This window comes from Clarias gariepinus, chromosome 16, assembly GCF_024256425.1.
Source record: "Clarias gariepinus isolate MV-2021 ecotype Netherlands chromosome 16, CGAR_prim_01v2, whole genome shotgun sequence".
Classification (NCBI taxonomy): Eukaryota; Metazoa; Chordata; class Actinopteri; order Siluriformes; family Clariidae; genus Clarias; species Clarias gariepinus.
This window is the reverse complement of record NC_071115.1, coordinates 16,197,447-16,215,291: the sequence shown is the minus strand read 5'-3', so window position 1 is coordinate 16,215,291 and position 17,845 is coordinate 16,197,447. Positions and strand designations below refer to the sequence as shown.

At 37.6% G+C, this 17,845-nt stretch overlaps 1 protein-coding gene across 1 annotated transcript; it reads left to right on the top strand.

The window, feature by feature from the left end:
• The first annotated feature begins 4,319 nt into the window (after positions 1-4,319).
• e4f1 (E4F transcription factor 1) lies at positions 4,320-16,674 on the top strand. The gene is made up of 14 exons (XM_053514074.1): positions 4,320-4,436; positions 7,014-7,123; positions 7,270-7,327; positions 7,506-7,669; positions 7,772-7,892; positions 8,022-8,174; positions 8,290-8,411; positions 11,344-11,565; positions 11,738-11,852; positions 12,044-12,261; positions 12,346-12,544; positions 13,948-14,102; positions 14,694-14,756; positions 15,307-16,674. The coding sequence occupies exons 1-14, from the start codon at positions 4,340-4,342 to the stop codon at positions 15,613-15,615; spliced, it is 2,106 nt and encodes a 701-aa protein (XP_053370049.1). The 5' UTR covers positions 4,320-4,339; the 3' UTR covers positions 15,616-16,674.
• Positions 16,675-17,845: the final 1,171 nt, after the last annotated feature.

The following is a 17,845-nucleotide window of genomic DNA, read 5'->3' as shown; positions in this document are numbered from 1 at the left end:
TTGTGCTTAGAGTGATAAACCAGAGGATGAATATTGAAGATATGTTTTTTAACCCACCACACATATAAGAGCACTTTGGTAGTAGATAGTAGAGCCCTCTGCTGTCTCAGAGCATGCATTACAAATATCATGAAAACCTTGACAAGCCCTCTCACCTCATGCACTTATTCACTTTCAGTAAACTCTTTATCTGATCTTGCACTCACTTATTTAACAATTTAGGGGTAGTTTAGCACAGCCTGTCCACTTACTTGCATGTTTTTAGACAGGGGGAGGAAACCAGAGAGCCCAAAGGAATGTCATGCCCACCCAAGACCCTATACTTGTGAGGCAGCAATGCTACCCACTACACACTGCCACCCATCCTAATCACTTATTTTTTAAGATGTATGTTCTGCTTGCCAGCTGGCACACTCTAAACACTGCCCAAGCACAGATGGCTTCGACCATCTTCACCAGCTGGTAGGTTATTTTCCAACTTTTTTTTTTTTACAGTATTATTTGACTAAATCAATTAATGTTTGAAATTTTGCAATTGCTTTTGTTTTTTTGTCCTCTTCAATATAGTATAGTAGAAGTATAATATATCTGAGCTTTAATGTCAGCTAGCCCTTCAAATCAAGCTAGATTGTAGTTAATTAAGGAGGGATGTATTTATAGGAATGATTCTGGTTGAAGGAAAAATCCTCCATTTCTCTATTTTAAAATAAAGGATTTGAATATTGGTATGTAATGATTACCATTATATGGTACAGTTTGTTCCGACTGTGAACTAATTGGACAAAAGGCATTCCACAAGTGGAGATAATAGACTGTAACAGTACTAGGACTTTTAATAATGTCTCACAGCTGTTAACATCATTAATTTCACAATAACATCATTAATTTCACTAACTGATGGTCGCCAGCATGGTTGAAAGCAGAACAGTATGGTCTGCAGTACTAAAGAAAGAGCAGATACCAGATACCAAAACCCTCATTCAAAACTAGCCAAAGAAACACAAAAACAAGAAAAGAGTCTGATAAAGTAATGTCATCTTAAACAACACTTTGGCTACTTTATAAGTCGTTCCGAAATGGCTCCATATTGTTTTATTTATGCCACAGGTGAGCTACAAATCCTATGCCATCCTTTGTTCATCTGTCAACAAGTTTTTATATTCCCTCATTAAAAAACGTTTTAGGCTGTGCTGCGAGACACGAATGCACCTCTATCTTCACTTTCTCATGAGAAGTAAATCTTTGTCCATGTAGGGCTGCCTTTAGGAGACCAAACAGGTAAAAGTCCGATGGAACAAGATCAGGACTATAGGGAGGAGGCTTTAACACCTGTCGACAGTGTGGGTAGGAAGTATGCACATTTGCATTGTAATGCAAGATCACAACGCCCTTGGATTGCACTCCTCTAGGTTTAATTTAAGCTTTAGGCCTTAGCTCTTCAATAAGCATCTCACTGTAATAAGCATGTTTAATTATTGAACTTTTTTTCTAATTATGTTCCAATACTGGCCCTTCATCAATTTTCCAGCTGACTGTTGACTTTTGAACTTTTTTTGGAGCGGCAATTGATTATGATTCCGTTTTATACTCTGCTGTTTACTCTCAGGCTCGTAGTGATGAATCCATGTCTCCTCACCAGTAATTCTCATCATAAGACTTTTACCTACCTTAGACTATCAGTCCAAATTTTGCTTGCAGATATCCATACACTTCTGTTTATGCTCTCCTGTGAGTGATCACAAATTACTGCACACTGCTCTTATTTCATGCAAATCACAAGTGGGGCATCCATCTTTGCTCACACTGCAGTTCTAGATGAACTGATGTAACATGTTCACACCTGCAGAACAGTGACTGGGGAGACAGTGGCCTTGAATGGTAAGCGCTGATAGGATGCATGGATAATTTTTGACTCACCCTTGTATATCCTGTAGCCTATGAAAATCCATTACAAGACAATATTGCCATGAGATTTTCCCCATGATTATAGGTGTGGAAAAAAAAGAAACTTAAACTACACCTTTTTCCCACTGCATGACAAAATTGCAATGTATACTATTTTTAGTCAGAGGGCTTTTTTTATTAACAGATAAGATCATTCAAAATTTTGAGTAGAAGGGAAGTTATGTGTCAAATTAGAAACCACAAGTTTTGAAAGCGTACTGCACAAACATCAAACTGTGGAAACTCCTTAAATCAACTGCTTGACAGAATGGTAAGTAAAAGTGATGGTATGAACAGTGGTGGATTTAATAATCTACTTTAAAATAAGCTTCTAATAAGATATTTGTGCAATTTAAACAAACATCTTTACTAATACATATTAATTAGAAAATCTAAACCGGTTATTTTCACTGGGATTAGTTTATATTTTCAGTGCAAAAATAACAGCGCTGAAGAGGTATTAGTGAATTTTACCGTGCTGGAGTCATTTTAAGACAAAATTTTATCTTTATCAGATCTACTTTTTTGATTACTCATTTGTAAATTGCTGAACAGGGAATGTATTTAGCTGACGACAAAAGAAGTACAACTTCATGTAAACAAGGCGTAATATAGCCTACTCAAAGTTACAAAATTTCATTAATGTGTATTAATAAGTGAGTTCTGTTGTACAGTAAGACAGGCAGACATGTGCATAAGGTTGAACCAGAAATATTAATATTACTGAATACATTAAAGCTGATATGCTTATTTTTTTTGCTTTCTAATTGTTAAAACTATGTAAAAAAAGTTTTTTATTTCAAAAAAATTATGCTAATCTATCTATCTATCTATCTATCTATCTATCTATCTATCTATCTATCTATCTATCTATCTCTATCTATATACACTCAGCAAAAAAAGAAAACATCCCCTTTTCAGGACTGTGTATTTCAACAATAATGTTGTAAAAATCCAAATAACTTTACAGATCTTCATTGTAAAGGGTTTAAACAAGGGTTTCATACATGTTCAATTAAGCATAATCAATTAATTAACATGCACCTGTGGAATGGTCGTTAAGACCTTAACAGCTTACAGAAAGTAGGCATTTAAGGTCACAGTTCTAAAAACGCAGGACACTAAAGAGACTTGTCTACCGACTGTGAAAAACACCCAAAGAAAGATGCCCAGGGTCCCTGCTCATCTGCGTGAACGTGCATTAGGCAAGCTGCAGGAAGGCATGAGGACTGCTGATGTGGCTAGGGCAATAAATTGCCATGTCCGCACTGTGAGACGCCTAAGACAGCGCTACAGGGAGACAGGAAGGACAGCTGATCATCCTCGCAGTGGAAGACCACGTGTAACAACACCTGCACAGGCTCGGTACATCCGAATATCACACCTGCGTGACAGGTAGAGGATGGCCACAACAACTGCCCGAGTCACACCAGGAACACACAATCCCTCCATCAGTGCTCAGACTGTCCGCAATAGGCAGTCCATGAGGAGGAGATGCACTGCAGTACTTCAAGCAGCTGGTGGCCACACCAGATACTGACTGGTACTTTTGATTTTGAGCCTCCCTTCATTCAGGGACACATTGTGAAACATTTTTAGTTTATGTCTTATGGTGTTGACTCTTTTAGTGTTCATACAAATATTTACACATTAAGTTTACTGAAAGTAAAAACAGTTGAAAGTCAGAGGACGTTTATTTTTGAAACATTTTGAAGCATTTATGTTTCTTTTTTTGCTGAGTGTATATATATATATATATATATATATATATATATATAGATAGATAGATAGATAGATAGATATACAGTGGATATATACACACATTCATACATTAGCATAATTCTTTAGAAAAATAACTTTTTATAAATAGTTTATATATATATATATATATATATATATATACAGACACACACAGTCAGCCAAAAAAATGTATACACACTTCAAGAAAATAAAAATATTATGATGTATATTATATTAATGTAATGTTAATAATATTGTCATATGTCACATATTAATATATACCAATATAGCAATAAATTGAGAAGTTACAAAATTTAGAATTTAGGATTTATAATTTTTTATTTTCCTCATATATACATATAGACAGTACGGTATATGTAAAGCTGTACACCCACCTAGTTGTGCTCTCCCTAGCATCATTATCAAATGATTGACTTTAAATTATGTAATAAATAATTATAACTCGATGACTACGCAGACAGGAATAAGTTACATCTTTACAGACACATATACAGTACCACAATACAGTCACCAGAAACAAACAAACAAAAACCCTGGCTTGTCGCTGCCCTTTTGTTGTTATGACGACGGGGTCGTAAATCCGCCATGTTGTTCCTGCAGCATCGTTGCGACAGAGACGGAGCGCGAGAACGACATGACTGAAGAAAATAATAATACGGCAGAATCGCTTACCGGCCAAACGCAGCAGCACGGCAGCATCATCACCATCCAAACCACCCTGGGAGATGAAGGTAATCACAATTAAACTGTCCCTGATACCCCAAATTGGTTTATTTCTTTTTTTTTTTTCACCCTTTATGTTGTCTCTTGTCTAGCTGTCAGTAAGCTTGCTATAGACCTCGAGTCGTGCAATACTTTTCTCGCTAGCATGCTCGGGTTAGCATGGCTTTCTACGCTAAAATGCTAATAGTTTCCTACGCTAAAATGCTTATACCTCAGACAACATTCTTAAAGGTACATACGTGTCGCTTGTAATTGTTATAATATATATTCGCCTTTTTGCTTATTATTCCTTTCATTATTCGTTTTATTCGTTTTGACGGTAGCTAGGTGATATTAGGCATATTTTGTTGTTGTGTTGCATGTGCTAGCTGGCTAGCTAACTAGCTTCGTGTGAAATGCATCACCACTGGCAATTACTGGTAAATTACTAAAGACTCGTGAGGTTATACACAAGATATTTACTAATAGATTTAGACTAGGGTGGTTAATGGTTTTAACCTCATTTTAAATGATGTAAAGAATGTGAAGCCATGGCCTTTTTATTAGATGATTACAGATACACACACTAGCTACTGATACACTTCAGGTTACTGACTGTGTTTATCGGGTGCTGTGCATAAGGGTTTCAGAAAGAAAATAGAATTTCCTTGAATGCTCTAAATAGGTTAGAGGTAATGAAAAAGAAAATATTATTAGTAATGCTCAGTTACTTATTAATTCTGTATAGCGGTTATCTTGTACAGCAGTGGTCTCCAACATTTTTTGCACTGCAGACCAGTTTTTACAAAAACGTTTTTTCCGAAGCATAATACATACAACATAGCATAACACGGAATCATTGTGAGCCCTGAGCTTGTTTTCCTGCAACACGGTGGTCTTTTTTTTAGGAGTGATGGGAGAAATTGACACTCTTCACAAAGATAAGGTGTTGGTAATGGAAGCAGGGTTTTTTGTGCTGAACTGAAGTATTCTGCCCTTTTAATCCAGACTGTTGGCAGAGTTGAAGTTTTCTCAGTCATACCTTTAAGGACACATTTATTATACAGGGCGAGTTCTGAGCATGTAAATCGCCTGCTGTGATTAACCTGTAATTAGGTTAGGACTGTTGGATTTTTCTTTTAAAAGCAGCTTTGTTTTTGTTGGCAGTCTTGGAGTCTGTTGTCTCATCATTGGGTATTTTCCCCTTTAACAAATCTGATCAAAACTGATACAGGGACAAGTGTGGGAAAGGGTTACAAACAGACCCGTGGTTGAGGACAAGTGCTGTACATGGGCCCAAGGGACTGAAACCTATCCCAGGGAACTTAGGGAGGTGGAAACCCTGGAAAGGTTGCCAGTACATCGCAGACCAACTCACTCACACTACACGCAATTTGAAAACACCAGGTATTCTAATCTGCATAGAGGAAACCGGAGTAGCCGGAGAAAAACCACCCAGCACAAGCAGAACATGCAAACTCTACGCACACAGACTCGAGATGGGAACGGAATTCTAGATCCTTGAGGTGGAGGCTACAGTGTTGACCACTATACTGTACCACAGTGCTGCTTTAAAAAGATGTTTAGAAATAAATAAATGAATAGTGGGTTTTGGATGAAGAGAATTACTCGCTTTTTGTAATGGTAAATTCATGTGCAATAACTTCAAGGAGCTGCTGCTTCTAACATGATGTCTAATGGAAACCAAAATGTAAAGCATGTGGTTTTGGAGCTTACCTGGTCCCCGGCAAGTAAAAAGATGAGCTTCTGAGCGCTGAGGTTCTAAATTTAGGATTAAAGGGACCATGGGATAAGATCTAACAGAAGAGCCCTGTGGTCAGCCAACAGATAAAAAGTGCAGTAAGTAGGACTAAGTGAAGACTTGGGTAAGATTTAGCCCCAATTTCTAGATTTAGATATAGGCCAACCTGGTAGGTTGGTATCAAATGTGGACTGAGTATACAGTAGAGATGGGAATCACCAAGGATCACAGATACAATTTTATCACAATACCTATTCGATTTGTATTGTGATTCTGTAAGTATAACAATTTTACAAATGTCCCAAATCGATTTTAGAATCTGTGTGCCCAAACTGAATTAATTCTCCCACCCCATTTTTACTATACACAGCGTTTAAATACTGGTGGTCTCTAAATTTCATAGAGTGTAATTACATAGAGTGTAATCATCAAAGCTAATTTTCACCTGAAGAGCTTTAAGTTGCTAACTTTGGAGGAATAGAATCTATAGATAAAAAAAATTACCTCACCATTAATATTGCTGGTTTCATTTTAACTATTAACACACTGCTCTCTTGACATCGTAATAGTTAATGTTTTATCCTAAATCACATTGTGTATCTTTGCTTAGGATTTTGGCGAATGTAGCACAAATGAAGGGTTCACTTGCAATAAAACAGATAAAAGCTATTTTTCGAAAAAGTAAGCTGCCTGCCGTGTATAATTTAGTGGTGTGCATAATAAAAAAATATGATTTGTGACAATGTCTGAAAACTGAGATATCTATTTTTTCGCAAATGAACCCCTTCAAATGTTCCCTTACACATGTATACTGACTATTACTAAACTGCTTTGTATTTGACAGATGAAGATGTTCACAGATGTGGGCGATGTGGCGAGGAGTTTTCGGCTTTGGATATCTTTATCCAACACAAGCTTAGTCGGGTTTGTAAGCATTCGTTACAGGCCTCACAGGTACGTTTCTTTCTCATCTCTTTCAGTTACACAAAGATGCAGTGATCAATCTACCTATCTATGCCAGCATGAGTAGAAAACAGAATGCTATTGCTGGTTTGTGATGGTCAGAGTTGTGATCCAAAAGTGGCTCTACTGTTTTTTAGGTGAAAGACTGCGATAAGGATGAAGAGCTGGCTAATGATGCAAACAGATCCTCAATGGGTAAGACTCTTTTCATACTAAGATTAAGCCCAAAAACGAGTGGCCCCAGTTTAGAAGAAATGACTTGGTGCTTACTTTAAACAAAAAGCTTATACAAGTTGAATTATTTGATTTTAAAATATTGATATTGGGGAATATTATTAATAAATATTAGGGGAATTTCTCACTTTCTTCTCAGATGAGGACGGGGGCAGGTTAACCACGAACAGAAGGACAGGTCACACACCGAAGGAGCATGGCGAGTCTGAAAACAGAGACAGTTTAGAGCAAAGTAAAACAGCCTTAAAGCTCAACGAGGAAGGGCGCTACGTTTGTCACGTATGTGAGAAGACGTTCAAAACGGTACGATGCATTTAGGCGCGATTACCATTACCAATACGGACAAGAATGCAAGCCCTATCATGGTTAGTTTTAAGTGGCTTACCTTTCTGCATTTATGTGTAGGTAAATATCCTGAGGACACACTTGTCCATTCATACGGACAAAAAGGACTTTAAGTGTGATCTTTGTGAGGCTGCGTTCCGAACCAAAGGCTCTCTGATTCGCCACAACAGACGGCACACGGGTATGCTTCTTTATATGATAACAGTCTTTATTTGCTGTTTTGTACCATCTTACATTAAAGATCCACTTTTGGATGATTCAATTGAAGTAGTGAAAAGCAACACAGTTAAGAAGTATTTTAATTTTTCAGATGAGCGGCCTTACCAGTGCAATCAGTGTGGCCTCTCCTTCAGAGAGTCTGGTGCTCTGACGAGACACTTAAAGTCGCTGACACCGTGTACAGAGAAGATCCGTTACAGCCAGTGCAAGGAGATTCTTTTCAGCAAGGATGGCATTTGCACAGGTAAAAAAACAACTCTTATTTATTATGGACTTTTCCTGTTTGTGCCTTTGTTCTTTTTTGATGCTCTGGTGCAGACCGATTGACTGTGCCATTGATGTTCTCTGATCTTCTGTAGAAGTGCAGCAACCTCCTGTGCTCCCTGAGAAGGAGCAGCCGCTGCCTGTGGTCAGTGTGGTGCAGACGGTGCAAGATGCCGTCCACATCCAGGTGGTACAAGACCTAGGACAAGTTCAACAGGTAATTTGATTGAGGAAAAATTTATTAGGTTTTCTGGTACTGACTGGATGTATATAAATCTTTTTCTAAATCCTTCTAAATAATGCACATCTGAAACAGTTCACTGAGTCCACTAAGGGAGCTCTCAGAAATACCTTTATATGGAGAATTGCAAAATGTACAGTGGAACCTTGGACATCTCTCACTGATATAATCAACACCAGTACACGCGTGCACAGATGTTGATTATATCAGTGAGAGATGCGCACTAAGACCGAGCAGGAGAAACGATTACCCACAATTCCATAGCACAAGAGAGTTTTATTCGTTTTCCAAGTCAAAATTTATTCAAATCTTTGCTTGTCTTGTGGAACGCAAACCGTGTTACTCGCAATCCGAGGTTCCACTGTATTTTGCATTCCTCCATATAAGGGTATTTCTGAGAGCTCCCTTAGTGGACTCAGTGAAATGTTTGTAGATGTTTTTAGTTAGTACCAGAAAACCTAATAAATTTCCTCAAAACATTGTATAGCACGCGTGTACTGTTTATTATAACATAAAAGAAAGTCTCGTAAGAGAGGTTAAAGATCCATTTTCTTTCTCCCTTTTTGTATCAGCCTGCACTTTGTAATTTGACACCGTGCCTCTATATACACACACACACACACACACACACACACCTCCTCTCGCCTTCTCTTTCTCTCTCTCTCTCTCTCTCTCTCTCTCTCTCTCTCTCTCATGGAAACACTGCTATGTCGCGATTCTTTTTAAAGGTAAAGTGCAGGTTAATTTATTTTATTTTTACTTTACAGCAGTGATTGTTAGTATGCGCTCATGCGAGTGTCGTTAACGCTGTTCCTTGTTAATTTTTCCAATAAAACGGTCTTTCCGTTAATGTGTGTGTTTTGTATGAAAAACTCAAATAAAAAAGGAAGAAGGGTTACTGTGTAAGACAAGAAGAGGAAAAAGGGGTTTCTCCTGTCCTCTTACTTTAGCTTCACACACACACAAAGCGCCTGCACACATAAACGGAAACACTTATCCGTCGGGATTTATTTTACTTTTTCTTTTTTTTAAAGGTAAAGTGCAGGTTAATTTGTTTTATTTTTACTTGATATTTTGTATTAATAATTTTTATGTATTTATTTTTTTGGGCTGTGGAACGAATAATTTGAGTTTCCATTATTTCTTATGGAAAAATTCCCTTTGCTTTAAGAGTGTTTTGAAATACGAGCCCACTACCGGAATGAATTATGCTCGTAATCCGAGGTTCCACTATACTCAAAATTGACAATAAATATACTCAGCAAAAAAAGAAACGTCCTCTGACTTTCAACTGTTTTTACTTTCAGTAAACTTAATGTGTAAATATTTGTATGAACACTAAAAGAGTCAACACCATAAGACTAAAAATGTTTCACAATGTGTACCTGAATGAAGGGAGGCTCAAAATCAAAAGTACCAGTCAGTATCTGGTGTGGCCACCAGCTGCTTGAAGTACTGCAGTGCATCTCCTCCTCATGGACTGCCTATTGTGGACAGTCTGAGCACTGATGGAGGGATTGTGTGTTCCTGGTGTGACTCGGGCAGTTGTTGTGGCCATCCTCTACCTGTCACGCAGGTGTGATATTCGGATGTACCGAGCCTGTGCAGGTGTTGTTACACGTGGTCTTCCACTGAGAGGATGATCAGCTGTCCTTCCTGTCTTCCTGTTGCGCTGTCTTGGGTGTCTCACAGTGTAGACATGGCAATTTATTGCCCTAGCCACATCAGCAGCCCTCATGCCTCCCTGCAGCATGCCTAATGCACGTTCACGCAGATGAGCAGGGACCCTGAGCATCTTTCTTTGGGTGTTTTTCACAGTCGGTAGACAAGTCTCTTTAGTGTCCTGCGTTTTTAGAACTGTGACCTTAAATGCCTACTTTCTGTAAGCTGTTAAGGTCTTAACGACCAATCCACAGGTGCACGTTAATTAATTGATTATGGTTAATTGAACATGCATGGAAAACATTGTTTAAACCCTTTACAATAAAGATCTGTAAAGTTATTTGGATTTTTACAACATTATTGTTAAAATACACAGTCCTGAAAAAGGGATGTTTTTCTTTTTTTGCTTATTTTTATAGTCTTAAAATGACTGCATATATAGAGACCTGATCCTAACAAAAGCATGAAATTTGGACCTTGGCATGAAATTTTATTTTTTTGGTTTATGAAAACTAAACGAATTATGCTCGTAAACCAAGGTTCCATTGTAATGCTAATTATACAACAGTTAGTTTTAACCGCATGATCTGATTAGACGAGAGGCATTCTATGAGTAGTGATAATAGTAAGTTACAGCTCTCTGATGTTTTTGTAGCACTCTGTGTCACACCAACTAATGGTCACCATCATGGTTATGGTAAGTAGGTCAGTGTGGAGAAGAGAGCTGAAAAACCCACATTTAAGAGAACACTGATAATGCTATTATCTTAAACAACACTTTGTCTACTTAAAAATCATTTTTAAGTTGTCCAAATTGCCTTCATGTTGTGTTATTAATGCCTTATGCCTAAGGCGAGCTACCTAATCCAGGGCACTTCTTGATTTGTGGAACAAGTGGTTGTACTGCCCTAGTGTACTAGCTTTCCACTTAACACTATTAGGATTTAACCTCATAACCTGGAATTTAATGTAGCTGATTTTCTAAAGCAGAATTAGTCAAATATTAAGGAGAAATTTTAGCAGATTTACAGGGTGTCCACTAACTTCAAGGGTTATTTTTCTCGGTTTTTGGCTTCATAGTACTGCTATGAATTTAAAACTACTTTTACTCCTATCGCGCGCTAAATGTCGTTTGATGTCTATAAATGCATTCTACGTTATGGTGCGTAATTGATTTGTTTATCAGCATATACATTTATTACAGTGTATCCTGGGTAAACACGGTATGCTGTTTTGTTTTGAACAGGTGATATCACAGCCTGAAGCCGAAGCTGTTGCAGAAGGAGACAGTCTAATCTGCCAAGCTATAATCAACTCGGGCATTGCTCTTGAGACTGAAGCTGTCGAGGCTGCAGGACAGGCAGAGGCCCGGTCGCCTAAAGAGGTCCTTCAGAATCCTGAGGCTGAGGGCAGAATCTCAGAGATTCAGGTGACTGAGGAATGTGTAGAGGTGGAGGCAGAGACTGTGGTGAGTGAGCGACTGGTAACAAAGATTCCAGCACTGTGTTACTTTTATTTTAAAAAAATCTTGACATTGCTCATAATCAAGTCAGAAGATATACAAATCCTATAGGTTCCACTTTGTATTTTTCTAAGCTCATAGTTTTTTTTCTTTTTTTCTTTTTTCCTGTGGCTTGAAGGAGACTTCAGAGAAATGCATGGAACTCTTTTCGTCAAAGGCGCACAAATGTCCTCAGTGTGAGCGAACATTCAGAACAACTTCTCACTTGCGCATCCATCTTAAAGGACATGCTGGTAAGTTTTAAGCCACATTACAACAGTTCTATGTATACACACTTTTTCTTTTTATGTGATCACTTTTAAATGCCAGTTCAGTCAGTGTTGTATAATAATAATTAAGCTGGACTTAATGCCACCTACTATGTTGGAATTATTTACCTTTTGTCTGCTGTAAATTAACACCTGTTGCTTTGTTTTCTTGGCAGGCTACAGGCCATTTAAGTGTGTGACATGTCAGAAGGAGTTTTTAACTGGCTATATGCTGAAGAAACACATGGAGATGCACGTGACTGAGCGCAGGTACAAGTGTGGCGAGTGTGGCAAGCTGTTCAAGGCTATAGGACACGTACGTGAACACATGAGGGCGCACTCCAATGACCGGCCACACCACTGCAACCTCTGCAACAAGAGCTACAAGACTAAGGTGTGGTGGAATGGAATACGATCTGTCCATATGAAAAAAAAAAAAAGGGAGGTTTTGGCTCAACCGGACCTTTTCTTGTTTCAGAATGCCCTTCAGGTGCACCAGCGTACGCATGGCGAGGACAAACCGTATGCATGTCCAAACTGCTCTCGGGCATTTCGTGAAAAAGGTGCTCTGGTGCGTCACATTCGCCACCACACCGGAGAGAAACCTTTTAAATGCTCCAAATGTGGTCGTGGATTTGCTGAGCATGGCACGCTCAATCGTCATTTACGATCAAAAGGTAGCTCAAAATGGTCATACCAAGCGTATGTATGCAAGTACAGTACATAGGTTTCCACCGTCTGCAATGTAGAAAATTAATCACTAAACAAAAAATTTTGAATCAGATGGTGTATCCAAACTTTTGTCTGGTTATGTACAGGCATGTGTAAAAACTAGTGCCTTTGTAATTCTATGTAAATCTGATCGTAGTGAGTCTTAGTGTACGGTAAATGCAACCACAGATGAACAATAACATATATATAATATAACTTTTTTCACACAGCCATTAATTTATTTTTACAAAAACATTAAACCAAAGAGGAAAAAACAAACATAGGCATTACTAAGTACTCCCTTACTGATTTCACTGGATTTAAGAGGGGAAGTTATAGCTAGGCGCTGCTAGTCATCAGCCGCTGATCTTTAGCCAGTGTGCAGACCTGAATAAAAACAGATGTTTTGGCAGCATTCAGGTGTGTTAAAACAATGCCATAAGGTAAAGACAAAAGCAATAATTATAGAAAAGCAATTGTTGGTGCTGATGGAAAGAGTTGCCCTGAGAGAAGTTATAAACAATTTGGAGTTCAACATTCTACAGTGAGAGATTATTCACTAATTATCTGGCAAAGATCAGATTGTGCTATGCTTAGAAAAATTAACACACACAAATTAAACAAAAAATCTCAGATCCTACTGTCTTCACTGAGCATGATAATGTTAAGTCCGTGTCAGCACAATTAAAAGAAGACTCAAAAACCCTTCTTACTAAAAATAACTAGAATCAGGACTCAGAAACTACATCTGAACAAACCAGTAGGCTTCTCGAACAATGTCCTATGGACAGATGAGACCAAAGTGTTGTTTTCCCCAGCAACATGTCGAAAACTAAACAGCATTTTAAGCATTATTATAAGCTGTCATTATTGTATTATTGTATTATTGTATTATTATTGTATTATTGTATCATTGTATTATTACCACTGTCAAACGCAGCGTTTCGAGGGGGGACGATTTGGGCTTGTTTCTGAACATCTGGGCACCTTGTCATTGATTTAACCATAAACATTTTCTGTATTCCAGAGTATACTAGAGGCCAATGTGAGGCCATCTGTCCAACAGCTAAAGCTTGGACAAAAATTAATTAGTATCACAATTTTTCCCCCATTTTTGCTTTATTTATTGTTAAATAAATGCAGGCACAGTGTAAGTTGTGTATGTTTCTCTGAGGTTATATTTTCCTAAAGTAAAGACCCGCTACACTGAATAAAAATAAAATAAAAATAAGGCACTAACTTTTACATATTCCTGTTTGTATGTCTGGCAGTCTGTCTGTTTACGTGCTTAACTCCCACGAGTTGCATGTGTGTCTGTGTTTGTTTGTTTATAAATTCTTATCACTATTTTATGTGTTTGTTATGTCAGGGGGGTGCCCTGTAGCGCAGAAGCCAGAGGTGTTGCTGAGCCCCGAGGAGCAGCAGGAGGGTAACAGACTGGCAGAAGCGATCATTTCTGACGATCCCCATGCTGTGCTGGTGGAATTTTCCTCCGTGGCTGACACTCAGGAGTACATTATAGGAGTGAGTTTATTGCACACTTTAATTGTTTTTAAACATACTTTAATTACTTGCCAGTAGATTTACATTTGTATATATTTCACTGAAATAATGTGTTGAAGCGTCGACTTAGCAGTGTTTAGTTGTATTTAAATAATGTGTTCCTCGTTACCATACCTAAGTATTATTCTCAACTTTTTTTTTTTTTTCAATTATCTTACAGCATTACATTTTGGGAAACCAATTACATTTCATCTGGATTTTAATCGTCAGGGATCTAGAAAATTCTGTTCTTGCCTTTTCCAACTAGCTAAGGCTTCGTTTCATGTTCAGTAATATCACAATGGGTTTTGTTTATCGCAGATAATTTTTAGGCATATCTGTCATGTTTAAATAAGATTTTTATCAAAGTAATCTTTTTTTTAATTATTATTATTGCTTATGGTAACTTTGACTTTCCTTCTTAATCATCAACTTCAGCTTAATGTACAGTTAGGATTTATTATTTTTTTTATTTAAGTAGTAGTGCTATTGATGATGGTAAATAAAAAAAATATATATCTTATTTTCCTTTTGCACATGAATGCCAGGTAAATTATTCCTATTTATACACAGACATCAGCTGAAGAGACTGCCCAAGCAGAGGAGGTGTCTGTTAGCCGTGATGATTCTAACCAGGTAAGACTACTCTCCTGTTAAAAATCATCAAAAACAAAACGAAGCAGTTTTGATGATCATTAACACTCGTTGTAACTGATTTGTTTCTGACCACATGGTTTGTGGTTGATAGGTAAGAGACAGTAATGTGGATACCAGCCAGTAGAAAAAAAAAGTTTTCCCACAGCATTTTATTTACTTATTTCTTTTTAGTTTCATTAAATTATAATCAGTTTTTTATGAGGTGATAGATCTTAAAGATGCACAGTTGTAACATCAAAGTAACTTATTTCGGATAAGATTGTAATTATTTTTTAAATTTTAATGTTTGTAATATTTTTTATAAATGCTTAGTGAGATTATTTGTCAATCATATACAGTAGCTAGTAACTAGCTGGAAAACTCTAACTTGTCTACAAATGTTTTTGCTTATCCAAGACCGATTAAACAAATGACAAGTAAATCAAATTCTACACACCCTGTGCACTTAAATTAATTATTAATGTTACTTCAGGTACCTTTGAAGACCTTTAAACAATTAGTGGAAAGTCATATTTGTGTATTGTTGCAGTTTGACAGCCAAATCATAAAGGTGGTACAGCAGGTTGTGAGTCAGGCACATGGAGGTCAGCAAATCATTGTGCGTAACGTGGCAGCTGATGAGAAGCCTGGCGTTTTCGACACCGGTGACACCATCACCATCGCTACACCTGAGAGCCTCACCGAGCAGGTGGCCCTAACTCTCGCCAGCGCCATCAGCAACGGTGCCCTCCTGAGCAGCTCCTCCTCAACAGAAGGCACTGCTGCAATGGAGCAGGACGAGCATTACGTCATCGCTTCCTCTGACGAGATGGAGATTCAGACTGTTGTGGTGGTCTGATACAAAACCAGTACACGCTGATCTTGAGTGAAGAACATTGTGACTGTTGCAAAAAAACACCTGTAGCAGGTTGCTCATCTCTTTTTGCCTTATCTTGATTATTCTCAAATGTTTGCACTTACAAAAAGAGGATAATGAACCTGTATTGGGTTCTTGACTTGTGTACAATGATTTCACAAGGCATCGGATTATTTTTATAATCGTATTGTTGTTACTTAGCTGCAATTAAACCAAATGACCCTGTTTGTTCCCCTTATTTTTCCTTAACCACATGTACATAAAGCTCATAGGAAGGTTTTATGAAGAGGTAAAAAAGTAAAAATATTACACTGCATGGTTTTTTTTTTATTATTAAATATTGTTTCAGTGCAAATTTTATTTATTCTAATTGTAAGCCAGTTATTAGTGTCTACTGCAGGTAATATCAGTGGTGCTTCAGGCTTTTCTTGCTTCTCTTGAAATGAAGTCATACTACTTACTCACTCCTGATTTTGCTTTGTTTTTTTTCTTTTCAGTTTGTTTTCTTCAGTACACACTGCCAAGTGCTCCTAGACTGTTTGTTTAAAGTATTTAATATGAAAATGATTGATATGTTTTGCTGTCTTTTGTGATTCATGTTCAGCAAGCTCTTTATGTTCAGAAGAGATTGAGTTGTGAGTCTTGATTCAATCTTCTTTGTAACTGACCCTTCACAACTGTGCGCTTAGCAAGAGATGGATGGAGTTAGTAGAATCACTCGCCAGGCAGATCTGGGCCACAGCAGACAATTTCTCACCTTGCTCTGAGGTTTTTTTTCCCCCCTACTCCCCTCCGGTCTTCCCTCCTGTCAGGTCATAACTAAATTTGCTGTTGCTAAGGATATAATTTTTATTACCCCTCAGGGTCCTGACATTTTTTATTATTATTTTTGGCAAAGGCTGAACTATTAAAATTGATCAAATCTAATGACCCTTGCAACGACTTTTAGTAAACAAAAATGCTCATGCCCTATAAAAAGAGTGAACATTGTTCACAAATCAGTCTAAATGTGTGATAGTGAGCACTTCTGCTTTGCTGAGATAATCCATCCCACCTCACAGGTGTGCCACATCAAGATGCTGATCTGATGACAAAGGTGTTGTGTTTATATATTTGTTGAGTGTAAGATTGGGAAGACTGATTTCCAGCCTTCCCAATCTTTTTCTTCTTTTTTTTCCCCTATATACCAGAAACTGGTGGCTGGATTGTGGGCACTAGGTACCTAGGACGGTCCAGTCCAATCCCACAAAAAAGCCGCTGTGGTACAGATCACCACAGACAATGTAATGCATTTATCCCTAAATCAATGCAAATGTGTCCCATACTGTTCTGAACTTAGCCACATGTTGACTCTATTGGCTAAGGTCTTGTTGTTATTTTTAAGCCAATTCTACTATTTTCCTTCTTTTTAGACATTCTAATGCATCAATGAGCAGAACATTATTGTAGAGAAAATATAAGATTGGCCTTTCTTTTCTTGTTGGCTTAATGTAGTTAAAAATAAATCCAAAAGTGCTTTTCTCAGCTTTGTCCACAACATTTGATAAGTTGTGAAAAATTGGCATGTTGTTTACAGAAACACTTTTAACCTTGAGAATCCTCATGATTAGATATCCAAGTACATTCTACTAGGTGAATTCACCAGAGCATGTATGTTTCATTCAGGTAAGAACTCAGATGGAGTACATTTTCTTGTATGTACTATACATATTAAATGTAATGCTCTGATAACTATTCATCTTGCAGTAAAAGTTTAACTATATATAAATATATATGTATATATATATATATATATATATATACACACACACACACTTACCTAAAGAATTATTAGGAACACCTGTTCAATTTCTCATTAATGCAATTATCTAATCAACCAATCACATGGCAGTTGCTTCAATGCATTTAGGGGTGTGGTCCTGGTCTTCAAACTGATAGAAGAGCAATTTTGACTGAAATAACCATTCGTTACAACCGAGGTATGCAGCAAAGCATTTGTGAAGCCACAACACGCACAACCTTGAGGCGGATGGACTACAACAGCAGAAGACCCCACTGGGTACCACTCATCTCTACTACAAATAGGAAAAAGAGGCTACAATTTGCACGAGTTCCCCAAAATTGGACAGTTGAAGACTGGAAAAATGTTGCCTGGTCTGATGAGTCTCAATTTTTGTTGAGACATTCAAATGGTAGAGTCAGAATTGAACAG